Source organism: Scaptodrosophila lebanonensis, unplaced genomic scaffold (genome assembly GCF_003285725.1).
Source record: "Scaptodrosophila lebanonensis strain 11010-0011.00,11010-0021.00 unplaced genomic scaffold, SlebRS2 tig00000053-arrow-pilon, whole genome shotgun sequence".
NCBI lineage: Eukaryota > Metazoa > Arthropoda > Insecta > Diptera > Drosophilidae > Scaptodrosophila > Scaptodrosophila lebanonensis.
The window spans coordinates 1525527-1552602 of record NW_022060548.1 but is presented as its reverse complement, the minus strand read 5'-3'; the positions used below and the strand labels follow the sequence as shown (position 1 = coordinate 1552602).

General features: G+C 37.9%; 2 protein-coding genes across 2 annotated transcripts in view; one reads left to right on the top strand and one right to left on the bottom strand.

Annotated features, from left to right (window-relative positions):
- The window catches only part of LOC115624190 (pair-rule protein odd-paired), a 29240-nt gene extending 20041 nt beyond the window's left edge, over positions 1 to 9199 (top strand). Inside the window, exons 3-4 of the mRNA XM_030518788.1 lie at positions 7363 to 7532; positions 8420 to 9199. Of these exons, the coding sequence (XP_030374648.1) occupies positions 7363 to 7532; positions 8420 to 9199 (950 nt within the window). The remainder of the gene's footprint in view (positions 1 to 7362; positions 7533 to 8419) is intronic.
- Positions 9200 to 21508: 12309 nt separating this feature from the next.
- LOC115623644 lies at positions 21509 to 25909 on the bottom strand. Its single transcript, XM_030518089.1, has 2 exons — positions 25844 to 25909; positions 21509 to 25781 (listed from the first exon to the last, which is right to left on the bottom strand). Exons 1-2 carry the CDS (start codon positions 25844 to 25846, stop codon positions 21615 to 21617), a joined length of 4170 nt encoding a protein of 1389 aa, XP_030373949.1. The 5' UTR covers positions 25847 to 25909; the 3' UTR covers positions 21509 to 21614.
- Between the last annotated feature and the right edge of the window lie 1167 nt (positions 25910 to 27076).

Below are 27076 nucleotides of genomic sequence, written 5' to 3'. Positions count from 1 at the left end.
TTGATTTATATATATATAAGTGCATTGGATTATAGTCATATGGATTAATTAAAAAACTTTTATTCAGATAGTAATAAATTACTTTCAGAATTTTTTCACTTTGAAATTATTACGATAACCACCGAAAAGTTTTCAGAATGCATCTAAAATATAAAAAATATTAGTCCTGAGTTATCATCAACAGTGTTAGAATGCTCAAACCCTTACCTTAATTGAGTTATGCCTCCGAAATAAACGAACCCAATTAAAAGAGCTCAAGCTCGGCTCATGAAAATTCAATAAACCACGCGTGCCACTCATGTTTTTATCATTCACACATCCCTACACCTGCATCTGCATCTGCCCTGCAATCCCAAACAACAAACTCTGACTGAAAACTGCTTTGAATCAACAGACAGACCGAAAACACCTTCAACTATCCCTAAAAAAAAACAACAGCAACAAAATGTCAGCCCTTGGTGGCATTTGCAAAATTGCTCATTGCTAGGGGAAAATTGTCCATTGAAATGTAAACCGCCAGGAAATCGGGGTTTGGCTTTTTCCGGCTTTACCTTTCGCCGAAGAACAAAGCATGAAGCACTGGAAGAAGAAGCGGCAAAAAAATAAAATAGATACAATAGACAGAGGTTTGAAAATCCGACGAGTGTCAACAACCGTACAACGGCACGGCAGAGGAAGAGAGAGCGAGAGCGAGGGATAGGGAGAGAGGGATTAGGATGGGAGAGCCAGAGCCAGAGACAGTCAGTGAGTCAGTGTGTTTGGTTGTCAGGCAGAAAGAAGCTGCTGCTGTTTGTTATTGTATTGTTAGATAATAATAATCATATCGCATTGCATGTTGTTGACACATGAGTGATGATGATGCCGGCATTCTCTATACCTCCCTCCCTCTTCCTCTCGTTTCCTCTCTCATCTTCTCCCATCTCCCTCTTACTCACTTTACAATTTCTGGTCGTTATATAAGAAGTGCGCTTTGTTTGTACTTTAGGGGCGCACGGTTCGCAGCCTTAAGCAGCAATAAATATTTAGCAGGGCAATTATTTAGCAGCAATTAAAGCGCTCAACCGTATGCGCACCATGTTAACGCTAACAGTGCACTGTTAGGTGCAACGGAGTGCTGTTATCGCTAACACGGCTGCCAGCGTTGTCTGCTTGTGGCATTGTTAATTAATTGCCGTTTCGGCCATTTGTTCATTTGCATTTAATGTGCACATGCGTGAGCGGGCCACGTTATGCATTTATTTATTTTTAAAATTGAACACATTTCTTTGCTGTCCTTTTAGTTTGTTTGTTGTTTATTTATTTGCTGACTCAGCTCAATTAATCAGGCGAGTGACAATAATTTTTAATTTACTCGAAATGGTTGTAAAAGAGCTTCCTTTAAGAGGCGTTTCCAAACGATATTTACGAGTTTAACAGAATTCTTTTCAAATCCACTTAATTTATGCATGACGGAAAAAGTTGTTGCTTGAGATCAGTTATTTTTAGTTATTTTAGTAATCCCAACATTTTCCAATTCTGAATTCTTTACGCTCTAAATTGGAGCGCATTTTTGTTAGTAAAAATGTTTGATTGATTTTGTAACAGATTTTGTTATTCATTCACAAAATGTATTTTTTAAGTCGTAGTTTTCTTTTGTTTCTTTTGTTTTTTAGATTCCGCAACAGTGGAATTTCCTCGTTGAAGAACATATACAAACATTTTTATGTTTCATTTAAATTGCAATGAAGTTTTTTCAATCAATGCATGGTTTTTAAAAAAATTTGACTTCTGTTTAGTTCCCTAACTTTTCTCCAAAAAACATATTGTAGTTATAATCGCCTATTTACATTCACATTACGATTGCACGCGCATACTAGAAGGCATTTGGCAATCTGGGTTCGGTTTGCTCTACAATCAAGGCGCAAAATCACAGCAAAAACAACGCCCCAAAAACAACGCCCACATCAAATACACTCCAACCCCCTCCTAGTCCCATTCCCATTCCTCCTCCTCCTCCAAAACATACATACATCCAGAGAGTCATGTGTACATTACACATTTGCCATGTTTTGCCATCGAGTCGTGCCCAGCTCTCAGATCCAACCCAGATATCCAAGCTGCCTGTGCCCGCCGTTCCAAATATTTTTTGAGGCTATGCCGTTCGTAGTGTTGTTGTTGTTGTAGTTGGCGTTGTAGTCGTCGTCGTCGTCGTCGGCTTTTGCCCTTGTGCCTTGTGTTTTGGGGTTTTGTGCGGGCCGATTGTGTCTGCAAATGACAGCAGCTTTACGTTTTACAGTTACATAAAAGCAAAAACATGTGATACGTTATTGTATATGTAGGTATTTACGTATGTATGTCTGTTTGTATACACACAACTGAGTTCATTTCTATATACTATACTTGTATGTATTCAATGTTATATACAAGCAGTTTCTTGGCACGCAACCCACGCACCGACGCACAATGAAGAAGCAAAAACATTAACAGCAACCACCAAAATGGTTCCCCATACCCAATACTATGAAGGGTGGCTACACCAACAAACAAACACATCACCACCACAACCACCACCAGCACTAGAACCACTACCACCCAATAGAGCAACAACAGCCAAAATCCTTGCAGCTTTAACCGTTGTCGTCATAGATGTGTGTGTGTGTGTGTGCGTGTGCCTTGTTGTCTGTTCCATTCCACGCATTCCTCTTCTCATTCACAGCCACCTTAACATTACATTTCGTTTTTTGGCAACTCTGTGCCAAGAAGTATAGCGCGTAGGCTCCAGAAAATATGCAAAATTCAAACATTTACGGCCCATTTGAAAAGTTTGGGCTGGCACACAGTCTCTGCTATTTATAAACTGCCTGCTGCCGCCTTGCCGTTGCCATTGGATTTACTTTATTGAAATATTTAAATAAGTTTGTCGATTTGAACAGCCTAAATGGGATTACCAGAAACGTCGTTCCCATGCATACAAATATACTTATGTATGTATGTGTATGTGCCCACAGCTTAAGCGTTGCCTGCCTTATGGCGCAGTGCCCAAAAAAGGGTGCGTTTGTATGTGTGTCTCCGGTTGTGTGTGTGTGTTTGTTGGGGCGTTGGCGTTGACTGAAATTGACATTTTATAAATGGATTTTTTTCTTGCGATTTTCGTTACTTTCCTTTTGGCTTGGAAGCAGTGGTTGGTGGGGTAGGGGGGTTGCTGATTTTATTTTTATTTAAAATTTAAAGCAGCAACGCATTTTAAAAAGGCAATGAAAACAACAAAATGGCGCGCACATTTAAATGCTTATTTTTATTTTAATGTGCAGCTCTCGCGCTCTAAAATGTGAAAATTATGCGCTAACAGTGCGTTTTTTAGTGTGGACTGAAACCCCTTTCGGTTCTACTTCTCCATCTTATTATTTTTTTGTTGTTGTCACACGTGCCTACCTTTGGAAAAACACTCGCACTGTGTACTGTGTGCCGCGTCCTGCCCCCCTGCTGCGGTTAGACCACAAGGGCGGCGCAGAGAGCGCCACAGGAGACAATTCTGTGACTTCAGGCAGGCGGCAGGAAGGCAGGCAGGCAACCAAGAGAGATCATAAAATAAAAGGCATGCGATGCAGTCGCATTGATAAGAGTGATAGGCGTGCGAGCATTTAATATAAATAGTAGTGACAAAAAGCAGCTGCTGCCAAAATTTGACTAATTAGCGTTTAAGGTTTATATGGATTCGACACAAAAGTTTACAGTCCTCTCCAGACACTAAATTGTGCGGTGTAGATAATAACCAATACTTGATGGTATTAAATAATTAAGCAGAAATTCTAAGAGAAAGACTACAAATTGTCAGTTACATTTGTAGACAAATTTAATAGTTCTAGTTCAAGCTATGTGCTTGTGGCACTGTTAGTTAACAGTCAACTGTTAAAACATATGATCTGTTATTAATTATTAGGTTTCTGTTAATACAGTTTTTTTAAGTTTACTTTAATATTTGGATCATACAAGAGTGTATTTATATTTATTTAAAAAAAATGTTATATGTTTATATATAAAATATATAAACATGAAAGCGTATAAATGTACAGAATAAAATGATAAAATATAATATATATAAAATAATACAATAAAATGAAATATCTTATATAAAAAGTTTTTTAGAATAAATATAATATAGAAGAACTGAATAAAATACGTTAATAATGAAAATAAAATATTAATAATACCAAAATTTATAGCTAATACTTCTGTCCTACTTTCTGTCCTACTTTTGTCTTTTGTTAGTAAGAGACTAACAATATTTATTTGTTATTTATTAAATTGTATATAATTTGGACCATTTTACTTACTTACTAGGATATTTTATTTATTTATTAATTTTTTGTTTCATTTTATTTAGTATTTATTTAATCTTATGTAAGTTGAACTTACATAATTTCCATAACAAGTTTGCTTCTGTCGAATATCTGAGGCCGAATTTCCCAACACCAACAACTAAATTCAACCCCGTTTTCAATTTTAACGAACTGACCTTTCTCTCTCACTCTGGCGCCTGGTGTTATGCTTATTATATAAAAATTACAAACAAACAAAAGCATAACTGTGCGAGTATGTACAAATAAGCCGACACTTGACATTTAACCAAACTTTTGGAGTCCCAGATCGGTTACACTCTCATAATCGAGCGCATCCAAATGCATTCGTTCCGCTTGTTTGTCATTCAAAACTTATTCACGTGCACGGCGGCTTGTCAAAATAATTGAAGCGCGCGCACAATTTCATTGTAGTTGGCCCAAAACACCTAATATGTAGATTTCTATATTGTGTGGCTGTTAAATTTTGACAAATTAATAGAAAAAGCTGACCAGATAGTAAGTAAATCAAATAAAGCGACAGGCCACCACTCAAGACTTATTGTGCGCCTCAAATGAGGAAGGGGGAAGGGGGGAGGGGAAGGAGAGGGAGAGGGAGAGGTGAGTTATAAAGTTAATGCAAATGTGGACAGCTAATAAAGCACATAAATTAGTATTAAATTACAACTGGCAAAAGAAATCATTATAAAGCAAAAATAAAATGAAGAAAAGAAGAAACTGAAACTTGTTGAGCGCCAAACAGACACAACTCATAACTAAGTGTGTGTGTGTGTGGGTTTGTATATGAGTGTGTGTGTGTGCACTGCTGGACGCCTTTTACAGCGCACAAAGCCCATGACAGATAACAGCTTTTCAGCATTGCCTGCCCCTCCTGACAACTGCCTTCTGTCCACTGCCAACCATTTTTAAGCTCAAGGTGTGAAAATTTTCGATTATTGTCAAAACGACGCGACTTTTGCCTGAATACTCGTAATCCGGACAGTCGGCTGGAGTGGCACACACACACACACACACACATACATACATGCACATGTGTGGGTTGCCGTTGCCCCAACGAGGCAGCTTAGGCTGCAATTGTCATAAAGCGGACGCATAATGGCCGCTTAGCTTGTGCGTAAATGCCATGCTAAATGGATTTTCTCAAGTGTTTGATATATGTATGTATGTATGTTTCGAGAAAAAAAAAAACAGAAAAAAGAGCAACTGCATTCGTTGTTTGTGCATCTCAATGAAGTTTTATGTTCCGGTTATTGAAACTGATGGTCGATTTGGTTTGGTTTGGTTTGTTCAACACAATTGTGTAGGCGATTTGTTGATGGTCTCTCAAAGAGGTACCACATATGGAGGCCTTACAATAGCAGTTGACATTGCAGAGGAAGAACAACTATTTTATGGTGCAATAAGTGGTTTGCATTGCAATGTCATTCATTAGTTCTTCATCGTCAGAACAGAACATAAAATTGTCACACTATGAAAATACTCATAGTTTCTGAGTCTGATTTTTTACCGATTGATATGCCACTTTATTTTCAATACAATCGATAACTTTGCAGATTATTTATCGTTTGCAACCATAACTTTGCAAACATTTAAAGCTACTTTGTGGATATTAAATTATTAATTATTAAAGCAGTAACGTGCCTTTTAGCAGCAACCATACTGTACTACTATACGGTTTGTGCCTTTACTTAATGCACGCTAATGATCGATTGCAGGGCAGCTCAGTTATCGATTGCAGCCCTCGCCCTTAAGCTTTGTAGGGATCTCTCGTGAAATGTTGGCAAAATTAAATGTATTCCATAATACCTATGTACCATATATTACATTATTACATGTAAAGAGTTCGCTTCCAAGAACACGCTTCTTTCATTATTGCATTACTGATTCTTCTTTATACTTCTTATCGATAGGGCCCTGCAGCATTTCACTTCTGATTACATACTATAAGGTTAAATAAAAAATTACAGCTATAAATCATAAACACATTCACATTCTTCGAATTCATATTAATTGCTCCTGATTTAACTTATAATTATGGTTGTTGGTATTTCGTATTAAAGTCCAACCTAATCTAAGCCCTTCGGATTAGGTCAACTCTTTATCTCTCTCTTACGCTCAACAGATATCAGAATTGGTTCCCCACTCGCTCACTCGCCTATCGGTCAGTCTAGTTATGGTTAACAATCGAACAAATAATTTTCTAATAAGCCATAAAATATCACTTCTATCCCTTGCTGACTGCTCCAAACATATAACCTTTGCTGTTCGACCATCGAACCATAGGTGTTACACACTTCGCCCAATAATAGCTGTTAAGCATTTGACCTTTTTCCTCTTCTTCGCCAGCAGTTTACCCTTGCCTTGTGTACCTTTTTTGTGCCGAACTCGTCCGACAAAGGACAACGCACAGGTGAATTCTTTGTTGGGTGTCCAACACTCGATTGGCCAGCGACAGGGACAGGGAGAGCGCGAGCGTGCGAGAGAGAGAGGGAAAGGCTCGCCCCTCGGCGCTGTTGATTTCAAACAATGCAACTTGATCCCGCATAATTTATATGATTTTTCTCTATAAAAAAGTCGGACAGACACATGAGTTTTCCCACCTTTATTAAATTGTATTGACTGCTCGGTCTTGGGCTCCGTCTCTGGCTCGGGCTCGGGAGAAGGGGGATAACGAGCGAGTCTATAAAAATGTGCGGCAATAAATAGGCACCTTTTATTTTTGTTGTTATTGTTGTTGCTGTTGCATTATTATTTTTGGTTGGCGTATATTATTTATTTTATGTCAGGCACATAAATAATGTCATTTATTGCTCGGCCCGCTAAGAAGAACCAGCACTGACATTTTCTTTGCCAGTTTTTCTTTTATTTTCTTTTCCAGCTACCTCAACACAATGGAGTGTGAGAGTGTGTGTGTGTGTCTATGTGTGTGACACTCTTTACATTTCCACAACACCTTTAAGACACAATTCTTGAGTTGTCTTTGGCTCCACTAACTAACTTTTATTGTTGCTTTGCATATTTACAGGCGAGAAGCCCTTCAAGTGTGAGCACGAGGGCTGCGACAGACGCTTTGCCAACTCGTCGGACCGCAAAAAACATTCGCATGTGCACACCTCGGACAAGCCCTACAATTGTCGGATCAATGGCTGTGATAAGTCCTACACGCATCCCTCGTCTCTGCGCAAGCACATGAAGGTAAGTTGAGGTCTAAAAGGACGATGCTGATACTATTCATATTTATTCACCGATATAGGTAGGAAAGAAAGAAACGTTTTTTTCATTTTCAAAGTTTTTTATGCAACAATTGGAAATATAGTTAGCTAGTTATTGGTTGTTTTTCCTTTTTTGTAAGTAGACCAAAGTTGCCTTATCTAAAAAGTTGCAATTAAAAGTTCATTATTTTTAAATCTAATTAAGTATATCAATCGAAATATTTGCTTTAACTTAATTATTTAATCTTAAATAGTTAATATGTAATTATTTGTAAATGATTAGTTTCCGAATATGACGTAGTTTCCATCGTCAGCTGCTCTGTTTGTTCTCCACATTTCAATTCCATTTCATTCCTTATAATTTTGAGAGATCAAAAACCTTCGTAAACGGAACGATAAATTATCGATCGCTTTAATAGGTTAATGATAGTTAAATAAAAAGTTAGATTTCAATACTAATAAGTATTGAAATTATTCTCTGAGTGCAAAGATAAAAGGATATGCTAGTTTTCTGAGAGGAATGACGTATGTACATATAATAAACCAATATAATATAATAGTGAAAAAAACATATCTTAAATAAATCCATTAGAATTCGTTCCAATTTTTAATGCAAAAATACTTCAATACTTCAATCTGAGTGTAGAACATATTAAGCTTTATTAGAAGAGAGCAGCGCAACACTTTCCTGCCCATCTGTATTTATAAAATATATCACAAATATTTGAAAAATCCTTTAATCATAACAGCATTTAGCTATTTCTTATTTAGTCTATTTACAAGATATTAATTAGATATATGTTCTATATCTTCAAACTCACACACTAATGACGTCCCTGCTACTTGCCTTCTTCTTCTTCTTTTGAATAGGTGCATGGCAACATTGATGAAAAGTCACCATCGCATGGCTACGATAGTGAGGGCGAGGAGAGCTCCAGCTCCAGCATAGTGACTGGCGGAGCACAGACTCCGCCCTCGGCGCGTCTCACCGTAGATGGTTCGTTGTCCGGCGGCAGCGCGGGCAGCAGCAGCGGCGTCAGCAGCCTGAGCGGCGGCAGCGGCATCAAATCCTCACCACACTCGATCAAGTCGGAGCCAAATCCCATGCATAGCGTCCATCTGGGTGCGTCGAGCAGCGGCAGCAGCAGCACAGCGAGCAGCACATCGCATCTGCTGCAGCAGCATGGCGGTGGACAGCACGGACAGCAGCATCAGCAGCTGCATGCGAGCGGCATCTCAGGCAGTGTCGGCAGTGGCAGCAGCAATGCTCATCTCTCCTCGAAATCCTCACCCGCTTTGCAGTTAATGGCCTCCTCCGCGTATTTGCCGCCGCCCTTGGGACCTCCGCCCTCGCACCACCACCACCATCATCATCACGCTCAGGTGGCAGGTGCGGGCACAGCCGCAGTGGCGGCGGCGGCAGCCACAACGGGCAGCAATGCGGCAGCGGCCTCCATGCTGGCGGTCACTGCTGGCCATCACAATCATCACTTGCTCTATCATCCGGCCGCGCAGCATCATCCGCCCAGCGATTGGTATCATACAGCCGCCCCAGCCTCTGGTGCGGATGCGATGAATCCGCTGAACCATTTCGGACACCACCACCATCACCATCATTTGATGCATCCGGGCGCGGCGACTGCGTATTGAGATTGGGAGAACTGGTGGTCGGATGAGTTGGCTGCGCCGCCACCACCACCACCACCACCGCCGCCGCCCCCTCCTCCGTCGGCGCCTGTTGCGACTGCCGTAGGCTTCGGAGCCCCCAGCGAGGAGTCCACATCTATCGACTGGATCTGCTGCAATCGATTGCAGAATCTGGCGCTTGCCGCACATTGTGAAAACCAAATATTTCTGAAAGTTGAAGAAAACACTTTGAACTTTTTACCTGATAATTGAAAAATTGCTGTTATTAACTAAATATGAGAATAATATTGTATGTAAACCTTAAATCTACAAAACTATAACTTGCAACTTCAAATCGCAGCGAACAAGAGTTGAAAATACTTTAAAACAAATACTATTTAAACCTAAATTAGATATATATGTATGTACATATATGTACTACAAAATTGCCTAATTTTTTTCGCGCTATTTAAATGTTGCGTTAACTTAAATGTAGTTGTAGTTGCTTTTGTTTCAGCGGTGCAGATTGAATATAATTATTGTAAATTATGAAAACAAAATACTTTATACACACACCACACATAAATCTATATGTATATTTAATTATTAACTTTACTTGCATTAGTTCTAAGTATATTGACTATTTAACTTAAGATTTAGCGAATTTTTCCAGCTGCTTTTCATAGTACGAGAATTATGCGTAAAAAACAAAACAAACGATTTGATTAACAAAAGAAGAAAAAAAAAACACATTTTTAAAAAAATGAACTCACAAGCTTTCTAGTACAAAAGTTAAAAATACTAAAAAAAAACTATTGAAAACAAATTTGCGTCTATAAAGTAATACAAGAAAGGAAGAAGAAGAAACAGTTGGTTGAGCAATGTAACATAACAACCAGAAAGATGGAAGCTATATACGTACATACATTTTCGGCCTTAGATTTCTCAAGCTTAAGTACACGAAATAAAAAACGAAACAAAAACAAAACCACAAACACGAAGAATAAATTTATAAAACTATGCAAAAAACACAGTGGAAATTATTATACCTTTTTATTTGGAGGGAAATCGGAGCTGGCTTGGGACTGTTACAGAGTGCGAAAGAATGGCGAACCTTATCGCATTATCTCTTGCGCATAATAAAATGGTTCGGATCCTTATCTCTCACGTAATGTCATCATTTATGGAGAGCTTGTCGCACCACTTATGGCAGAAGAAATTTTACGACTTGATCGAAATTATACAAAAACCTTCTTAAAAATTAAAGATACAGTTTGCAAATTAACTCTACTTTAGATTCCATTGCTAATTCCTAAAAAGTATTCATTTCCATAAATATTCTTGTATTTTAAAATATTTCAACTTTTGTCTAATTTGTTATAAATATTCATCGCATTCTTTCTACAAGATGGTGAATGAAAAGAATATAATTATGAGAAAACTTAATTAAAACCAATGAATTCTAAATTCAATAATAAAATAAAATTTATATAAACAATATCCATACAAATTGGAATCACTCCTCTGTTAATATTTATATGTATATGAGATCCTCTTAGATTTCTTTATATATTATATATATATTTTTTTGTTTTGTTTTGCTTTTGTACTTATTTAAAAATATTGAGAAACTTGTGGTTCCACACTCTTTATATTTTTATTCGCTTCACTTATTCTTTAGTAGAAAAATATTTTCTTTTTTTTTGTTTCCTATCAACTTATTTGCAAGCTTAAATTTTTTTGAACAAACTATGGTAATAATTTTTAGAAAGCAATGAACAAAATCTGTTACATTTTTAAAAAATTGTGTTTTTTTTCGTCAACTAACCATAAAAAAATTCTAATGGGAAAATGTTCATTTGCGCTGTTTAGGAAACATTAATTTAAATTTATAAACTTTTTCTTTTAAATTTTGGATACCAATTAAATGTGTATATTTGATTTATTTTTGGTTCCATTTCATTTTGAACGAAATGAGTGCAATTTAACTTTAACATCTGTTGGCAAATATAGAAATAATAGGTCTTATTGATATTGGATTCAAAATTCTTAATCGATATACTTATACTAACGATGTCGAAGTTTTTGTGGAACGGGTGCGGAAAGTGTGCAAAATGTTTTTTCTGTCGCCAATTTCGGATGCAGTTTTTGGGTCGTATAGCCGAAAAAATGTTATCACGTTAGTTTTAATCAGAACTGGACTCATCCCTAAATTATGTGAGAGTATGGAAGTATACGCATAGTGTCTTCATTTCAATCATACATATTTATAAAACATTATAACAACAGAACAGGCTCGATCATGTGGGAGCCTCGTGCATTTTTCAACAATTGTAATATATATTTAAATTTTGGTGCGCATTTATAGGAAATCAGACTCGCTTAGCATTTAAAATACATAAGAGGTCGTTCATTATTAAGTCGATACCTATACCTTCTATAGAAATCAAGAGTAGTTCGTCCTTGGCTTCTTTGCTCATTCACTTTATACACCCACGTATTATTATGTTAGTTTTATAAGAGGCGATAAATTGATGTGAAGTGATAAATTTAAATGCAAATTAAATTGCAACTTTGATTTGTTAATTATGCGCTTTTATTCTTGAGCCACTTGACGAGCTCCGACATGAATATTTATGTCTGCGTATTTTGAAACTCTGTTAATTTGTTTTGATTGAACTTTTATGTGTCCAGCAGTGCGGGATTTATGCCTCGGAAATGTCTCAACCGCCACTGGCACGATGTTGGGGAGCAAGGCCGTTAAATTTTAATGGCAACTATTACAGGCTAAGCTGTTAATTAACATTTGCATAACAGGGGCTGTTAAAGCGCAGCTTTGTTTCATTTCAAAAGTGAAATTCCCAAAATATTTGTGCATTAACAAAAAACTTTAATTGGCAAACATTTTTTTGCGAAGTTGCGATTAAGTCAGTCGCCAATGGAAAAAATAGTATCGTACCTACAATTTTATCAACTTGCACGGTTGTTAGCTCTCCAATCTTGTGGCCTCACTGTGGTTGTTGTAAGCGAAAAAATTAAACGATTTATGTTTTTTTAATTAACCCAACAATTTGTTACGTGCGTCACACACACACACACGCACACTTACACGAAAAAAGCGGCAGCGATTCCAGCCCGGCAGGCAACCCACCAAAAGGCACCCGTCGCACAGTGGTTCGATAGTCGCACGAATTGTTTGAAATAAAAAAATCCTGTTTCTAATAATTGCATGACTATTGAGTATACTTTACCAGAATAAGATACGAATTTATGGATTGCTGCTTTAATGCACATAATATTTGTGTATGAAGTATAGTAACAAAGAATTATAAATATAAAACCAACACATTACAGGCCACGAAAAAATCTTTCTTAAAGCTTCATTAATTTGGTTGTCACCAACCCGTCCAAACCGATCCATTTCGATTTCATTAGTTATTAGGCTATAGTTTATTTTAGTTCAGTTGCACAAAAACGATCATTCAGTTGCTAAAATAATTTATTCAATTAATGCAATTTTTTTGTTTTTAATTTATGCAGAAACATAAAGATATCAATATTTAAAGTAGGGTGTTAAGACAGTGCCATCATATATTCTAAAATTATAAGTTATAGTCAAAATATTATTAATTTTAAATACAAATGATGGCCGAACCACTGTGCATTGCCAGCATCGACATCGTCGTCATCGCTCTTAGTGAAAAGGTAGCTCCCGCTCTATGGTTAGCTGTTAGGTGCGCTGTATGGGCATAACGAATTCATATTTTGATTTATTGAATAGAAATCGATTGGATTAATCTAAAGAAATTATTGTGGCTGGCTGCTGGCTCATAGAGCGACGCATAGCGGCTGTCTGAAATTTGCTGTGCCTGTTGGTTTGATGAACCCCCAGAGCCAAAGTCAAACTTGGTTGCCAGAGTGCGACTGCGACTGCGATTGCGAGTGTGTTGAATTGAAATTAAAGAAACAGGCAGAAAACAGTTGTGGCGTGCAATTAAATTCTTTTTTCTTCCTTTTTTTTGGTCAACTGATCAACCAAGACACGCAAGTGAGTTTGAAATGGAACAGGTTTTTGTTATCATGGCTCTTAATGGCTGAGTTTTTTCCTTCAGAAAGTGTGGGGGAAGAAGAGCTGAAGCTAGTTAGAGTAAGTTGTTGTTGCAAGCAGTTTTCCAAACTAATTTGTATGATTTTCAATTTCTCTTCAATAGATGATGTCTAGCCTCAAAAATGCAGAGTTTAAAAAAAATAATAAAATGAACAGTATATGCAAAGTAGTTTTATTTAGAAGAAAACTATTATATGGTGAAGCATGCAAATTGGTTAGAATTGAAACGACATTATTGACTATATCTTAACATTTTGTCGGAATCATGAGAAGTTTTCGGTTTTATCATGGTCTTGTACAAAAAATGTTCATCTTCTTTAGAGTTCTATTCCAAATCTTATCTGATGATCATTTATGAACATAAGTCTTTAAATTAAAATATTATTGTAATTTGATTAAATTTTTTAATAATATCCCTAGTGCTTCTATATAAAGCTAGTCATGAACTGTGTGTTTTTGTGGGTTGAGTCCATTTCTATTTGTTGAAGGAAGCGAAAGAGCTTATGGCCCAGCGTTGAAGATTTGTACTGGAATGATTTGATTTATATATTTTTGAATAAAAAATACGGATCGGACCCATCTCTGGTACAAAATTTGAAAAAAGCGAATTCAATCGTTAAAGTTACAGAACTTTTGAGATTGTAGGAGCAGCCAAGCTTGAGATTTCACACACAGTTTTTGAATGTCTTTAATACTTTAATAAACAATTCAAATTATCTTTTTTTTTTAAATTTATTTACAAGCTTGATTAAAATAGTATATATATCTAGTTCTATATATATTAGTTCTATATATATTAGCTTCTAGCTGTTCAATCTAGACTTATTCCTATAACTTGGGCTCTATTTATGCTAGTCATTAGCATAGATTGCTTTTATATTTTAATCCATGACTAAGGGCCATTAATCGAGCGCTACATAATTGTAAAATGCTGTTAATTTGCGTTGCAAAATTCAAACAAAGCTTCGATTTTTTCCCATGCCAGAGCAAACATAAAATAAAATTGGGGGAAAAAAACAAACTAAAATCACGCCACGACCACACAGCTATCAACAACAACAATAACAACAACTGCAAACGTCAACAACTGACAACAGTTGCGAATAATAACAACAACAACAAAATGGCCAAAACGAAATGTGGCAAGCAAAACTTGTTGACACAAGCCCCTCACACAACCTCACACAACCTCACACCCTCACACCCACGGTCGAATGCTCGGCCACTATTCTAGCGCGCTCTCGCTCGCTCCCACACAGCAACCACATTCACTTGGGTCGGCGGCACAATTTGAGCTTCAATGAGCGACTATTTGTTGCAATTTAAACTGAACGCGTTTATAAATTGACGACGGAAACTGCCGTCTAGTCGGGAGTCAGAGTCGCATTCGCATTCGCAGTCAGAGTCCGAGTCGAGAGTCGAGAGTGGTGGCCACTGGCGAGGCGACACGACGCGACGTCGACGTCGACGTCGATGTGGATGTGGACGCCGGCAGTGGCGTTTAAATTGAACACATCATGCGGCAACATTTTGCATTTGTTGTTGGACATTTGTTGCAGCGGTTTTTTAGTTGGCCATAAGTTAAATATGGCTTGGCGTTCAAATCAAATAAATTAATTTATGCTACTCTATTGGTTTATTTTAGTTTTGCGGTTCAATGTTTGTTTGCGGCTTCTGTGGTCAACAAATTTTCTGGTCGGTCGTTTTTAATTAACTTTGCGTAATTACGAATTGGTTGCCGGCACTAAATTTAAACATTTTCCCCAAATTAATACCAAACGCTATATTTGCGCAAGTTTTTATTTTTCTATTAACCGAAATTAGCATGGATTTTATCTTAATATATTATATTAAATTACCTTGGTTTTTCTTATCACCATCGATATATTGGTTGGGGTAGGGGTTTCCCTTTCTTGTTTTAAGACTGTATTATATTATTAATAGTAATATTAACAGTTTTAAATTTAAAACACAGTTACCAAATAATATCATCATCAATTATTTGGTTGGGGTAGGGGTTTTCTTGTCTAGTTTTAAGGCAGTATTATATTATTAACAGTAATATTAACAGGTTTAAGTTTAAAACATAGATATAAAATAATATCATCATCGATATATTAGTTGTATAGGGGTAATAGCCGTATTATATTATTAATAGTAATATTAATAGTTTTTAATAAAAAACAAAGATATAAAACAATATCACCATCGATATATTAGTTGTATATGGGTTTTCTTTTCTTGTTTTAAGGCAATATTATATTATTAATAGTAATCTTAACAGTTTTAAATGTAAAACATAGATATTAAATAATCGATATATTAGTTGTATAGGGGTAATAGCCGTATTATATTATTAAAAATAACATAAACAGTTTTAAATAAAAAACATGATATAAATTTTTTTATATTAATTAAAAAGTATTATAACGAATCAGAGCGCATACAAGTCGATCCCACGATTTCTCCCTTACATCTTGCCGCTGAACCCTTGCGCATCAATAAACAAATTGTTACCAGCTTCGATCCGCACAACAAGTCCACTTCAAATCTATAATAGCATCCTCGAAGAACTTAAAAAAAAAACAGAAAGTGCGGATGAAATTAAAAAACCACGCATCTTAACACTTCATTTGTTAAAGGGCCCACAAACAATGCAATTGACAGACAACCCGCACATGTGGCCCGATCTGCTCAGATCCGATCGACTCTACGCGCCCCGGCTCACCAGACCCATTGGCACCTCAGTCGACCTCAGACGCTGACGAACTCGCGCTTCACGCCAACACATCAACGCGAAATACTCTTAATGATTGCTTTTACACTTGGCTAATAGTTTTTTGATACAACATTTTATGGTTTGGCCAAATTACAATAGAGAGAACATTTTTTTTTGGTTGTGTTTTGTTTTGTTTTGTGTTCTTTTGGGCCACACGCACCACACCTTAATTACTTTTCGAAACTACAGCTAAATGATAAATTGATAAACCACCAGTCGCATGGCAGTCTACAAATCAATGGAGGGGCAGCAGGAGGAGGATGTGGCGGACGAGGGAAGGCGAAATTCAAAGACGCTTCCAAGATGTCTGGTGCGGCATATTGAGTTACGATGTCAGCGCAAGATCATTAAAATTACAGAACCACCACCTCCACCTCCACCACCACCATCGGCACCACCAGCACGACTATCTCAAGCAAATGCTGGCATTTTCCCAAGAAACCACAGATGGCGGGGCAGGCAGCCAAGGCGGGCTGTGGGGCATGCCTCGGCATGCGTACAAAACTTTGTAATTTTTCAATAAGACGGAGGGCCAAACTAAATTAGCTCAGCGAGCTGAGGCCTAAAAGCTGGAACGAGCGAGCGATCATGCAAATTTCACAGGAATGGCAATGCCAACAAAAACGATATTCATATGCAACAAATAATAATAATAAAATAAAAAGGTTCCACAGACAACAACAACAGTAACTACGCTTTTGCAGACCATACCCCAAAAGCAAGGCAAACGCCAAGCCAAAATAATCTGCTAATGCAAAGGCTGGTAGACTATTTAATGCTCTGCAATGGAAATAGAAAGAATAGAGAATAGTAGTTCTAAGTTTTAACTTTATTTAATAATATATTTGAACTTTCAGGAGGGAGTATCACAGACTCACATCCAGACAACATAGTATTATTTATTTATTTTCTGGAAAGGAATTGGAGTTTTTTATCAATTCTAACAATTTGTCATTTCATTTTTAGTATGTGAACAAAAATGTATAAGTTTTTTAACTCTATAGGAAAAAAGCTTGCCTGTTATAATATCGATCGATGGCAAGTTTCCAGAATTGAAATGCCAATAAAATTGTTTTTAATTAAGTGATCAGAGAAGGTAAAAGAATTAAGCCCAACAAATATTATTAATATTATAATTGGATTTGCGTAGAAATTTAAAAAATGTAAGAAAGAAAAAAATGTAAAGTCAATCGAATAATAAATAACACATTTGCCACACTAAAGTGACAGCTCTTCTTATCCCCCTTTTAAAGATCAACTTTGCATAAATTGAACCAAATTTTAGGCTTTACAGTTTACTATTTTATAGTTCAAAGGTTTAGTTTTGCAAAACTAATCAATAATAATCATGAATTAAACAATTATTTATTGAATAAATATTAAAATATTTTCCGCACAAATATTCCAGCTGTTCTTCCTCATTTGGAGTACAAAATTTACCCAAATTACAGTTTCTTAGCTCTAAATGTTTGAGCTGTGCCTCAATCAGTCTTTCAGAACTTACATAAATGAATGTAAAATATAATAAATGAATATAAAATTTGGATAGCTTTATTTTATTGCTCTAATCTATTTCTATATACGTGACATTCTTTACATCATAAGTATATGGTTATAACACAGTTGAATTGAATGATCATAAATATGCTTATAAAATGAAAGTAACTAACGTCTTGAAATAGTTATAATGCCCTTGATCGAGGGTGCTAGAGACCCAAAAGTTGCCTTGCCAGCAGCGTGTGACTTATGGCTGGTCCTGGTCTCTCAGACTTGGATTGCGACCGAGACACAGACTGAGAGACTGAGAGACTGAGACTTGGACGGCGTTTCGACTCCAACTCCGAAGACGACGACGACTGGTACTGGCATTGGCATTGGCGTTCGTGTGTCTCGTTTCGTTTGGTGGAGCCCGGGCCATGTGCAGACAGTTGTGAAATTATATTTGCGCCGCGTCATGAGTTCAGTTAAAGAATAAGAAAGAAAGAAATAAAAATGAAGACGACGACGAGGACGACGACGGCGACGGCGAAGAAGACTCTGCCGACACGCCATACGCCATTGTATTGCTCCGACGCAATGTATAGCCGATTTGTCAGAGCAGACGAATAGCTTAACTGCTGCCATGGAAGGGGGCGAGTGAGTGGAGCAGGTTGGTTGCAGGTTGCAAGCTGCCAGTTCACAGTTCCCTGTTGCCAGTTGCCAGTTGCAGGTTGCAGTTGTCCATTTTTGCTATTTTCGTAGTTCACTTTCATTCCGGGACCAAAGACCAGTCAGCGTCGTCATCGTGCTATTCAAACAAATGATTTACAAAATGTTAAATGAATTATGAATTTCGCATATGCGCGTTTGCAGTTTTCTGCAATTTTTCATATCGAGTCGTCGAGGAACTGCCAACTGGCAACTGAGCAACCTGCCTCGGACTCTGACTCTGACTCCGAGTTGGACTTGGACTTGGTGTTGGTGTTGGCTTTAATAAATTGGCGTGGGGTGCGCCTGCAGCCATAGCTGTTGTAGTTGTTAGCTATTTCTTTTTTATTGTACACCATATACTATACTATAGGTATCTATCTCCCTTTCCGTTTAGCTCTTTCTAGCTGATCGCCCATAGGCAGACAATGTCAAGTTGGCGTGCTGCTTAAGCAAATATAGCGCTGGGGTCCAAGCAAATATAATCAAGTCATATAAATTGAGTGCATTTTTCATAATAAATGAAGGGAATTGTCTAAATTATGCCGCGTGGTCAAATGGTCAGTGGGATGAAGCATATAGTAGAATTATACAAATATACCTATCTCTGCAACTCAGTACTCATAGGTGTGTCTGTGTGTGGGAAAATTCCTTGGCTGAGGATGTTTGTAGGTTGACATGCAAATTATTTGCACATAAATTTGAAAAGGTTTCAATTAAATCACCAAGAAAGTTCTTCAACTGTTCTTTGTTTCAATTTTAAGTACTTACTTAAAATTTTTTAAGCAAAATTTGCAATAGCTTTAAAGCTTTTAAATAAATTCTATGTATAAAATTCGAAAGCTGCATTATTGCTAAAGCCAATGAAAAGACATTGTTGCAGTTTTACTTTTGATCCTTTTTTGAGTGATCTTTGCGATAGTTTCAATACTTTTAATGTTATGTTATGTCTTTAAAAATTTGAAAATGTTTTAATCAACGGAATTTTCGCAGTAGTTTTATTTTAATTCTTATAAATATTCAATACACTTTTTGAGTACAGTAAGCAATAGTTTTAAGGGGAAACAGCGTATTACAAACCCATCAAAAACTTGCCCTGAATCCAATCAGCAACACGTTTCCACTGCAGATATCGTAAATTATAAACATATCTCTTCTCACTTCATTATAAAAACTAAAAAAAGTGGGCATACATTCAATGCAATTGGCAAAGCGCCCACTCTATAATACACACATAAGCATACATACTTGGGTGTAGCCAGCAACTGATTTAAAAGGGGTTATGAGAACTTAAATAAAAACTTTATTCAAAAAATGTTTGAAAAGTGAGAGGAATTAGTTAATTCAAAGTTGTAGAAAGCGAATTTTTTTATTTTTTTTATTTTTTTTATAAATGTAAAACTTTAATTATACTGTTATTATTTACAAACACTTAAATTAAACTTATAAAAAAATACAAATACAACTTAAACTAGGAGTTTGTAGAAAGCAAATAGATGGGCTTCTTTAGACATCTTCAATGCTTTAATGGCCAAAAAGTTATCGTATTTAGAGAGCCAGCATTTATATCTAGAAATGCTTCAGAGCTCTCACTAATTCTTAAAGGTTTATCTCTGTAGCAGACAGTTTGGTTTTTTTCTAAAATTTGCAGCAACTGTACTTTAGCCATAAGTCTAATCTGATCCAACGACTTCGGGTAGCCTAAATGGGGAGCCCGACAGAAACTTATCCAATGGTCTACTATACAGTGAAAACTCCCTTAACGGACACCTCTTTTATGCGGACACTCTCTTCGGCGGTCACTTTTTCTTAAATATTTGATCTGTGTATAAAGTATTTAAGAATCCCCTTAAGCGGACACTCCCCTTGGGAGGACAAAAGTTGGCTGACCATGAGTGTCTGGCCAACAGAGTTTTCACTGTACTTAATTTTGAGATAATAAAAGGTACCATGAAGCATTCTGAAAGGCCAGTAGTGGGCATCTAGTTGCATTGAAGGTAGAATGAAGTTTAACTTGTATCCATATTGTAACTTTATTTCAAGAACAAAAAACTACAAGGAGGGAATACTTATCAAACAAGACTATACAATTAATAGAGTGATAATTCAATTCTGTCCCCCGTTTCGCTGCGCCTATGCATATGTGTGCATCACTCGTGGTGTAAGATATGTTGATGTGCCTTAAAACAATATTTTCGCTCACTCTGCTCACAATTAGAAATGTTTAGTTAACAATTAAGTAGCATCGGGGAGGCAGCAAAATAAAATGCAACAACGAAAATGCACTTCAAGCTGCTTCTGGAAGGAGCGCAACATAATTTGTGGGCTTATGCTAAAGATGTTGCTACTGGATGCTATTGTTGTTCTTGTTGTTGTAGTTGTTGTTGCTGCTGCTGTTTGTAAACATGCTGCATATTTAGTATGTGTGAGGAAAATGAATGTGCAACACGGGCAGCCATTGTGGCAGCAACGCGCGTTGACGCCTGAAACACTAAAAAAAAATGTTAGAATTTTTGTTTTTGAATTACAAATTTTTTGTGCTGGCGAATTTCTCATTTTTTGTCGCTTACTGTTCATTACTTTTAATTAAATTTTGGATTTTTTAAGCTAACTGCAAGTAGCATTCATGCTTAAGAGTTTGCAGTTTCTAGGATTCTTAACTAAAAGCTAGAACACATTTTTGAGGAGTGCAGCATGTCTCTGGCACAGTAGCTGTGGCCAGCTAATTATTCTGGATAGGGCTTGGCTGCAATTTTGTCGAACCACTTGAGCGTACGCCTTCAACAAGACACTTAGACAGCAACACACACACCACATCGAACTCGCATACACTACACCTAGTTGCTGTTATTGTTGTTGTTGTTGTTGTAGGTACACTGTGCAGCTAGACACTAAAATTGATTTATGCATTGCGCATGGCCAGACTTGAAGGCGCTGCTCTGATGCCGCTGAAAGTTTCAAGTAGTTTCGGTTTCGACCATGCAACAGCAACAAAAATAAGAAGACGCACAACAACAACAACAACAAAGACAGCATCAATGCTGTTGCAGGCACCTTGCGACCTCATTCGTTGCGCTTTTAAATCATGTGGGGCTCGAACATAAATTCAAGCTGCATGGCAGCGGAGAGCAAACGCTTTTTGCAATTGACTTTTCTTTTCTTCTCTTTTTGTTGCTGTTGTTGTTGTTATTGTTGTTGTTGTGCCCATTGTCTTCTCGTCCTGTTGGGAAATCGTGTGCAATAAACAAATTATTATTAGTATGTGGCTGATGTTTATATATATATTTTGTTGTTGTTTTTGTTTTCGATCTTTGTAGTTGGTGAGCTGTATTCGTAATTGGTGAAGAATTTCAAGGCATGTCGTGTCACTTTCCAATCGATTGCAGTCCCTCCTGAAAGTCATGATTCAATTGTTTTAGCTGCTTGTTTAATTTCTGGCCAAACACCTTGGCTTCTTCATTGCGATCGCTTTCGGATTTTGGATTAGTCGGCCACTGGCAGCTATACGGTGGCGATTCCCGAAACCTCGATTCCCGTCTCAGCTCATCGTGCTTGTTAGTGTAGACTTTGACGCAAGCCCGCAAAGTACGCTCCGCCAACTGGTACACATATTCCCTATAATTGGTGGGCTCGGTCTCGTCGATTGGGTCGTCGGTGCCATCGCAGAGCAGCAGTTCGGATCGGTTCACCTCAGTGCGTCTATAGAATATTTCTAGAGGCACATAAGTCCGGCTTTTCAGTGGCTCCTCTTCGGATGGCACATATTTATATTTGGACACGTTCCGGGTCACCTTCGTTCCGTTTTTCTTGCCGGTTGTTAGGGCAGCAGCTGTCAGCTTGGCTTTTATCTGCTCCTCATCGTCGGATATGCTCAGGTCTAGCATGTCAGCATCAGAGTCTAGCATGACGGCGTAACCCTGGAAGTCCTCGGGTATATCCAATAGCGCCTCATCAGCATTAATGATGTTAAGACCCAATGCGTTTTTCGGCACAGTTTTCTCTTCTTTCGCTTGTTTGAGTGTTTCAACTGCTTCTGTTGTTTGAAACTCTTTCTTCGACAAGCTGCCAACTATTGGATCATTTGATGAAATTATCTTTTCTTCTGTAATAGCGAACAACTTGTTTACTTTCTTCTCAATTTCACAGTCCTTCTCCTCACAAGTGGGGTTTGCTTGATTCTTAGTTGATGCCAATTGGCTTCCACGCTTCTTGCCAGCTATAGAAGAAGCTGGAGTGATCTTGGCTTGTGTTGAGTCTTCGTCGTTTGAGTGATAATAATTGTCCTCATCAGAGTCTAGCTTCTCATTATAGCCCTGGTAGTCTTCATCTGCTCCTATAACTGCCTCTTCCGTATCATAGATGTCCTCATTTTTTGTTATCGTTTCTAAACGATCCTTCTTACTGGAAGCTTTTCTTACTTCCTTTGAAGACATTTGCATTCCTCTAGTAGAGTCTAAAACTGAACTTTTTAATTCAGAATCCATCTCACTCTCACTCCTCTTGGAACTAGAAAGTGCACAGCAAGAACAATTTCTTCGGTTCTTGGTTGTAGTTTGAATCCACTTCGGTCCACGTTTCTTTCCTTGAGAGTCGGAATCTAGCATGACAGTAAAACTCTGTAGCTCACTAAGTAGTTCCCTATCTGCATACAAGTTATAATCTTTTGCTGACATTGTTGGAGCCTTTTCCTTCTTTCCCTTTAGGGACTTTTCTTCAGCTTTCATACTCAACTCAGTCATTTTCTCATTGTGGGTCGAAGGCATTTTGTCATAGCTAGAGAAATTCGATCTGTTTGTTCCGCCTATACGGCGACACTTCTCGCAGAGTTTCTCGCTTCTTGAAGATCTTTCATGATATTGCATTGATTCCTTATCGTCTGAAAAACTCATGTCTAGTGAATCAGCATCAGCACCTAGTTTGAAAATCTGACCATGGTCTTGGTTCGTATTTTTCATCTTATCATTGGTGACATATTGATTTGCTGACAATCTTCCTGTCATTTCTTCTATATACACTTTATCGTTTAGTCTCTTCTCTAGCTCACTACCGTCATCATTGGCATTGGCTACCCTTTTTAAATTACACGCACAGATCTTTCGACTCTCAGCTATACTTTTATAATTCATGTCAACCCACTTGTCCCTGAGTTTCTTGGGTCTTGGCGAAGAAGAAGTTCCAGTAGAATTGTTTTTGCTTTTCTGAATTTTACTCTCAACTGCATCATAAAGGTTGTTATCTTGTGATGGGGTTTCAAAACGATCTTTCAAATTGTATCTCTCAAGCTCTTCTGTTTTGTGAGAATCTTTCTTTTCAGCCCTTTCTTTATATTCTTCTTTCTTCACTTTTGCAGGAGAGCCTTTTAATTTTATCTGTGGCTCATTTTCTCCCCCAATGAAACTGGTGGGCAATTTTTTAGAGCAAGAGCACCTTCTTTCGTGCTTCTTTGATTCTTTAGAAGACGATATACCAAGATCTGGAAGATTAGTTTCAGCATCTTGCATTACAGACCCTTTTGATTTATAACTCTGTAACTCGCTTTCTCCGTCAATAGAATGGCTGAGCACATCTCTCGAGCACGACGAATTTGATTGATCTTCGTTTGTAAATCTATGGGCTGGCTCTGAGCCTCGCTTTTTGCAAATTTTTAACGATGCAGAAGTCGAAAGATCAGTCTTTTGTATACAAGAACCCTGGTGGACGTCGGGTGTTTCCATTGTCGCCTCATCTTGAGAAGCTTTCTTCTCTAATCTGCCAACCTTATTTTTATTTGATGATAAGCGATTCGCTTCTCCCCACGCTTTTCTTCCATCTTTCAACTCTAAGGGAGACCTTTTCGTGTTCATCTCTTGCTCATTATTCTTACTGGACCTGTGACTATCAGTATAGTTGGATATTACTCCGTTTATTGTAGAGTTTGAGCACTTCTCGGTATTCCTGGCTCTTGAAGATGCTTTTAGAATATTCATCTGGTGCATCCGCTTTATGTTAATGGGGCTATTAGCGCTATCTTTATACGTTCTATGATGAATACACGAGCTATGGTGGCGAAAATATGTACCTTCGGGTGTGAAATGTGTGGAGTTGGACACATTCTTGCTCTCAGTAGAGCTGTAGCCGGTGCTGCTCGACCTCAGTTTATACCCAGAGCTGCTATCATACTTCTTATTGGGTTGGAACCCATCACTACCTGAAGCTGAAGCAGCTGTTTCTGAAAAATCACACGATTTCTCTTGATTTCGGGAAGCCTGGATGATCTTTTTGAATTCGGTAATAAAATTTGATTTCTTACATCTATGTCTGGGACACCTTTGAAATAATTTCTCCACATTTTTGGGTTTTTCTTCATTTGACTGTTCACGATCTTGGGCATCCGCAACCAAATCCTCCTTACAATCACACATTTGGGACTGGCTGCGACAATTTTGTAGGAATCTCTCCTTGATCAAGAGTTTTCCAGCTTCTTTCAAAGCGCGCTTCATTGCCATTTGGATTTTATGGCCTGATATTCCGTTGGAATCTTCCATTATGCATTCAGAGTCTTTAGCCATTAGTGCCAGCTGTTCCTGTATAATTGTATTATAGTTGACAATATTTTTAGTGGGCGATCTGGCTGCGCTCTCCGAAGTGTCTCCACGTTCATATTCCCCGGTATTTATACTACCACGAGGCCCCTTGATGTCCTCAGATTGGACTCCGCTGTTCAGATTCTCATTGGCATCCGGTTCTCCAAACTGACTGACCCAGCGTTCGGTACGTTTGGTACGCTTGTTGGCCTCGGAATCAGTTTTTAAGTTGGTCCTATATTGCATCGTGTTGGCATCCTCCAATGTCTTGTATTGATTCAGAAAGTTCTCGCAAATTTCTCTATATTTAAATACATCGGACGTCTTTTGGGCCGATGTGGGCGGGACTGTGCTTTGTGGGATCTTCTCAGTTAGTTGTTCCTTCGTTATGGGTCTGTTGGCATACTTTGCTTTTTCAGAGTTGCCCGAGGAAACACAACTGACACGCTTTCCATGATCCACGATGCTGTAGCAACGACTTTGCGCCTCTGCATTGTGAAAAAAGTTGCGCTTGGACACCTTTTCCTTGAGCTGCTTCGACGATTCTTTATTTTGCTCGGCAGCCTCATCCTGGGCCTTCAGAAATTGTGTGACACTCAAATCGGCACGCTTCCAGCAACTGCTGAGGCTCTTTTCATCAGAAGCAGTTGGATGAAGTGCGAGCGAGGAGCTGTTCTTTGAGGGACTAGTGTCCTGGAATTTATTTAATGGCTGCCTCTTTCGTTCACGCTCGTATGCAATGCGATCCCATTCCACGTACTCGCTGCCCGAATTGAAACCGAGTTCATCATCATCTGTGGTGATCTGCTCAGGACTTTCAGAAGGGTCGCTGTCGGTTCTAATTGTGGCCGACGGCTGTGCACTGAGACTGTTGCTACTTCCACTGGTGGGCCGACAGTCGACCAAATCCTTCGCCATGCCGCTATAAATAGTTCGATTCAACAGCGGCGGCACATCGCGACTCATGTGCTATGTTTGAAGACATTATAAATCGGTTAGTCTATTATAACTTACATTTAACATTAACTTACCATTCTCCTGAAATGCTTGATTCTTTTTTTTTTGTGTTTTTTTCCTACCAATTACCTATTTTGTATTGTATATGCTTTCTTGTATTATGAATTGAATAATATATGTATATATACATATGTCTGTATTTGGCTGCCTTAAAGCTATGACAACATCTTCATTGTAACTCTGTTGTCAAACATTTTCGGTTTTCCCCTATACCCAAACACTACCACCAAAACACTCTTGCCACATAAATTGAATCAGAATAATGACCTTTGCTTTCATCGGACTTATCAATCGCAGCCACATCAGCAACCATAAGTACTTGGCAGCCAAATGGGAGCCATGTGCATGGTCCAATTCAATTAGTTCGACCAAAAACGTAAAGCTGGTCCACAAGAACTTCAATTGCCCACACAACACGCCAGAAAGTGCAGTGCAGTGCAGTGCCAGTCCAGACCAGACCAGACCAGAAAAACCCCGAGGCCCATTAGTGTCACTTAGCAGCTAATTATGCTGCGCATAGAATTACTTTTTAATTTGTTGCAGCGCACGTACCAAAATAAATAAAAGTCGAAGAACAACGGCAACAAGAACACGAACACGAAAGCGAACGCATCTACAAAACTCTCAAGTGGCAGACAGAGTTTGGCAGCCAGCCTGGCATCTCAAAACTTAGATATGCCCGGGCTCCTTCTGTTCTTCCTCTGGTCTTCTGGTCTTCTGGTCTTTTGGCGCGTGCTAGGGGCGTTCACTTTAATTTTTGTTGCCTTCTGGACGGACCTCAGATTGGTGGCGAAATGGGCGTGAGTTCAAATGTAGTTGCATGCCCGGAGGGCGCTCTCGAAAATTATGTTGTAGCCAGCAGTCGGAGCTGGGTCAGACGCTTTCCAGTTGGCTTTAAGGTATAAAGCATTTATTTATATTGCAGGTGTTAAATCTGTACTGAAAACAAGCGTTAAAATGTCACTTTATATAAAAAAAACTAATAAAATCTGAATGTTGTTGAAACTGAACTTGGTACACCTAATTCTGTTTTTACACGATTTTTTTTCATTTTTTTTATTTATTTTTAAAAAATAAAAAGTTGCATATACAAGTATATTTCTTTAGGAGGAACTAATCACCTAATTCTTTTTTTACACGGTTGTTTCTGGAACCAATCTACCGTGTAAAAACAGAATTTCGTGTAGTTATTAAGTATATTAAGTTTGTACTATAGTATATAGTACTTTATTTCAACTCGAAAATTA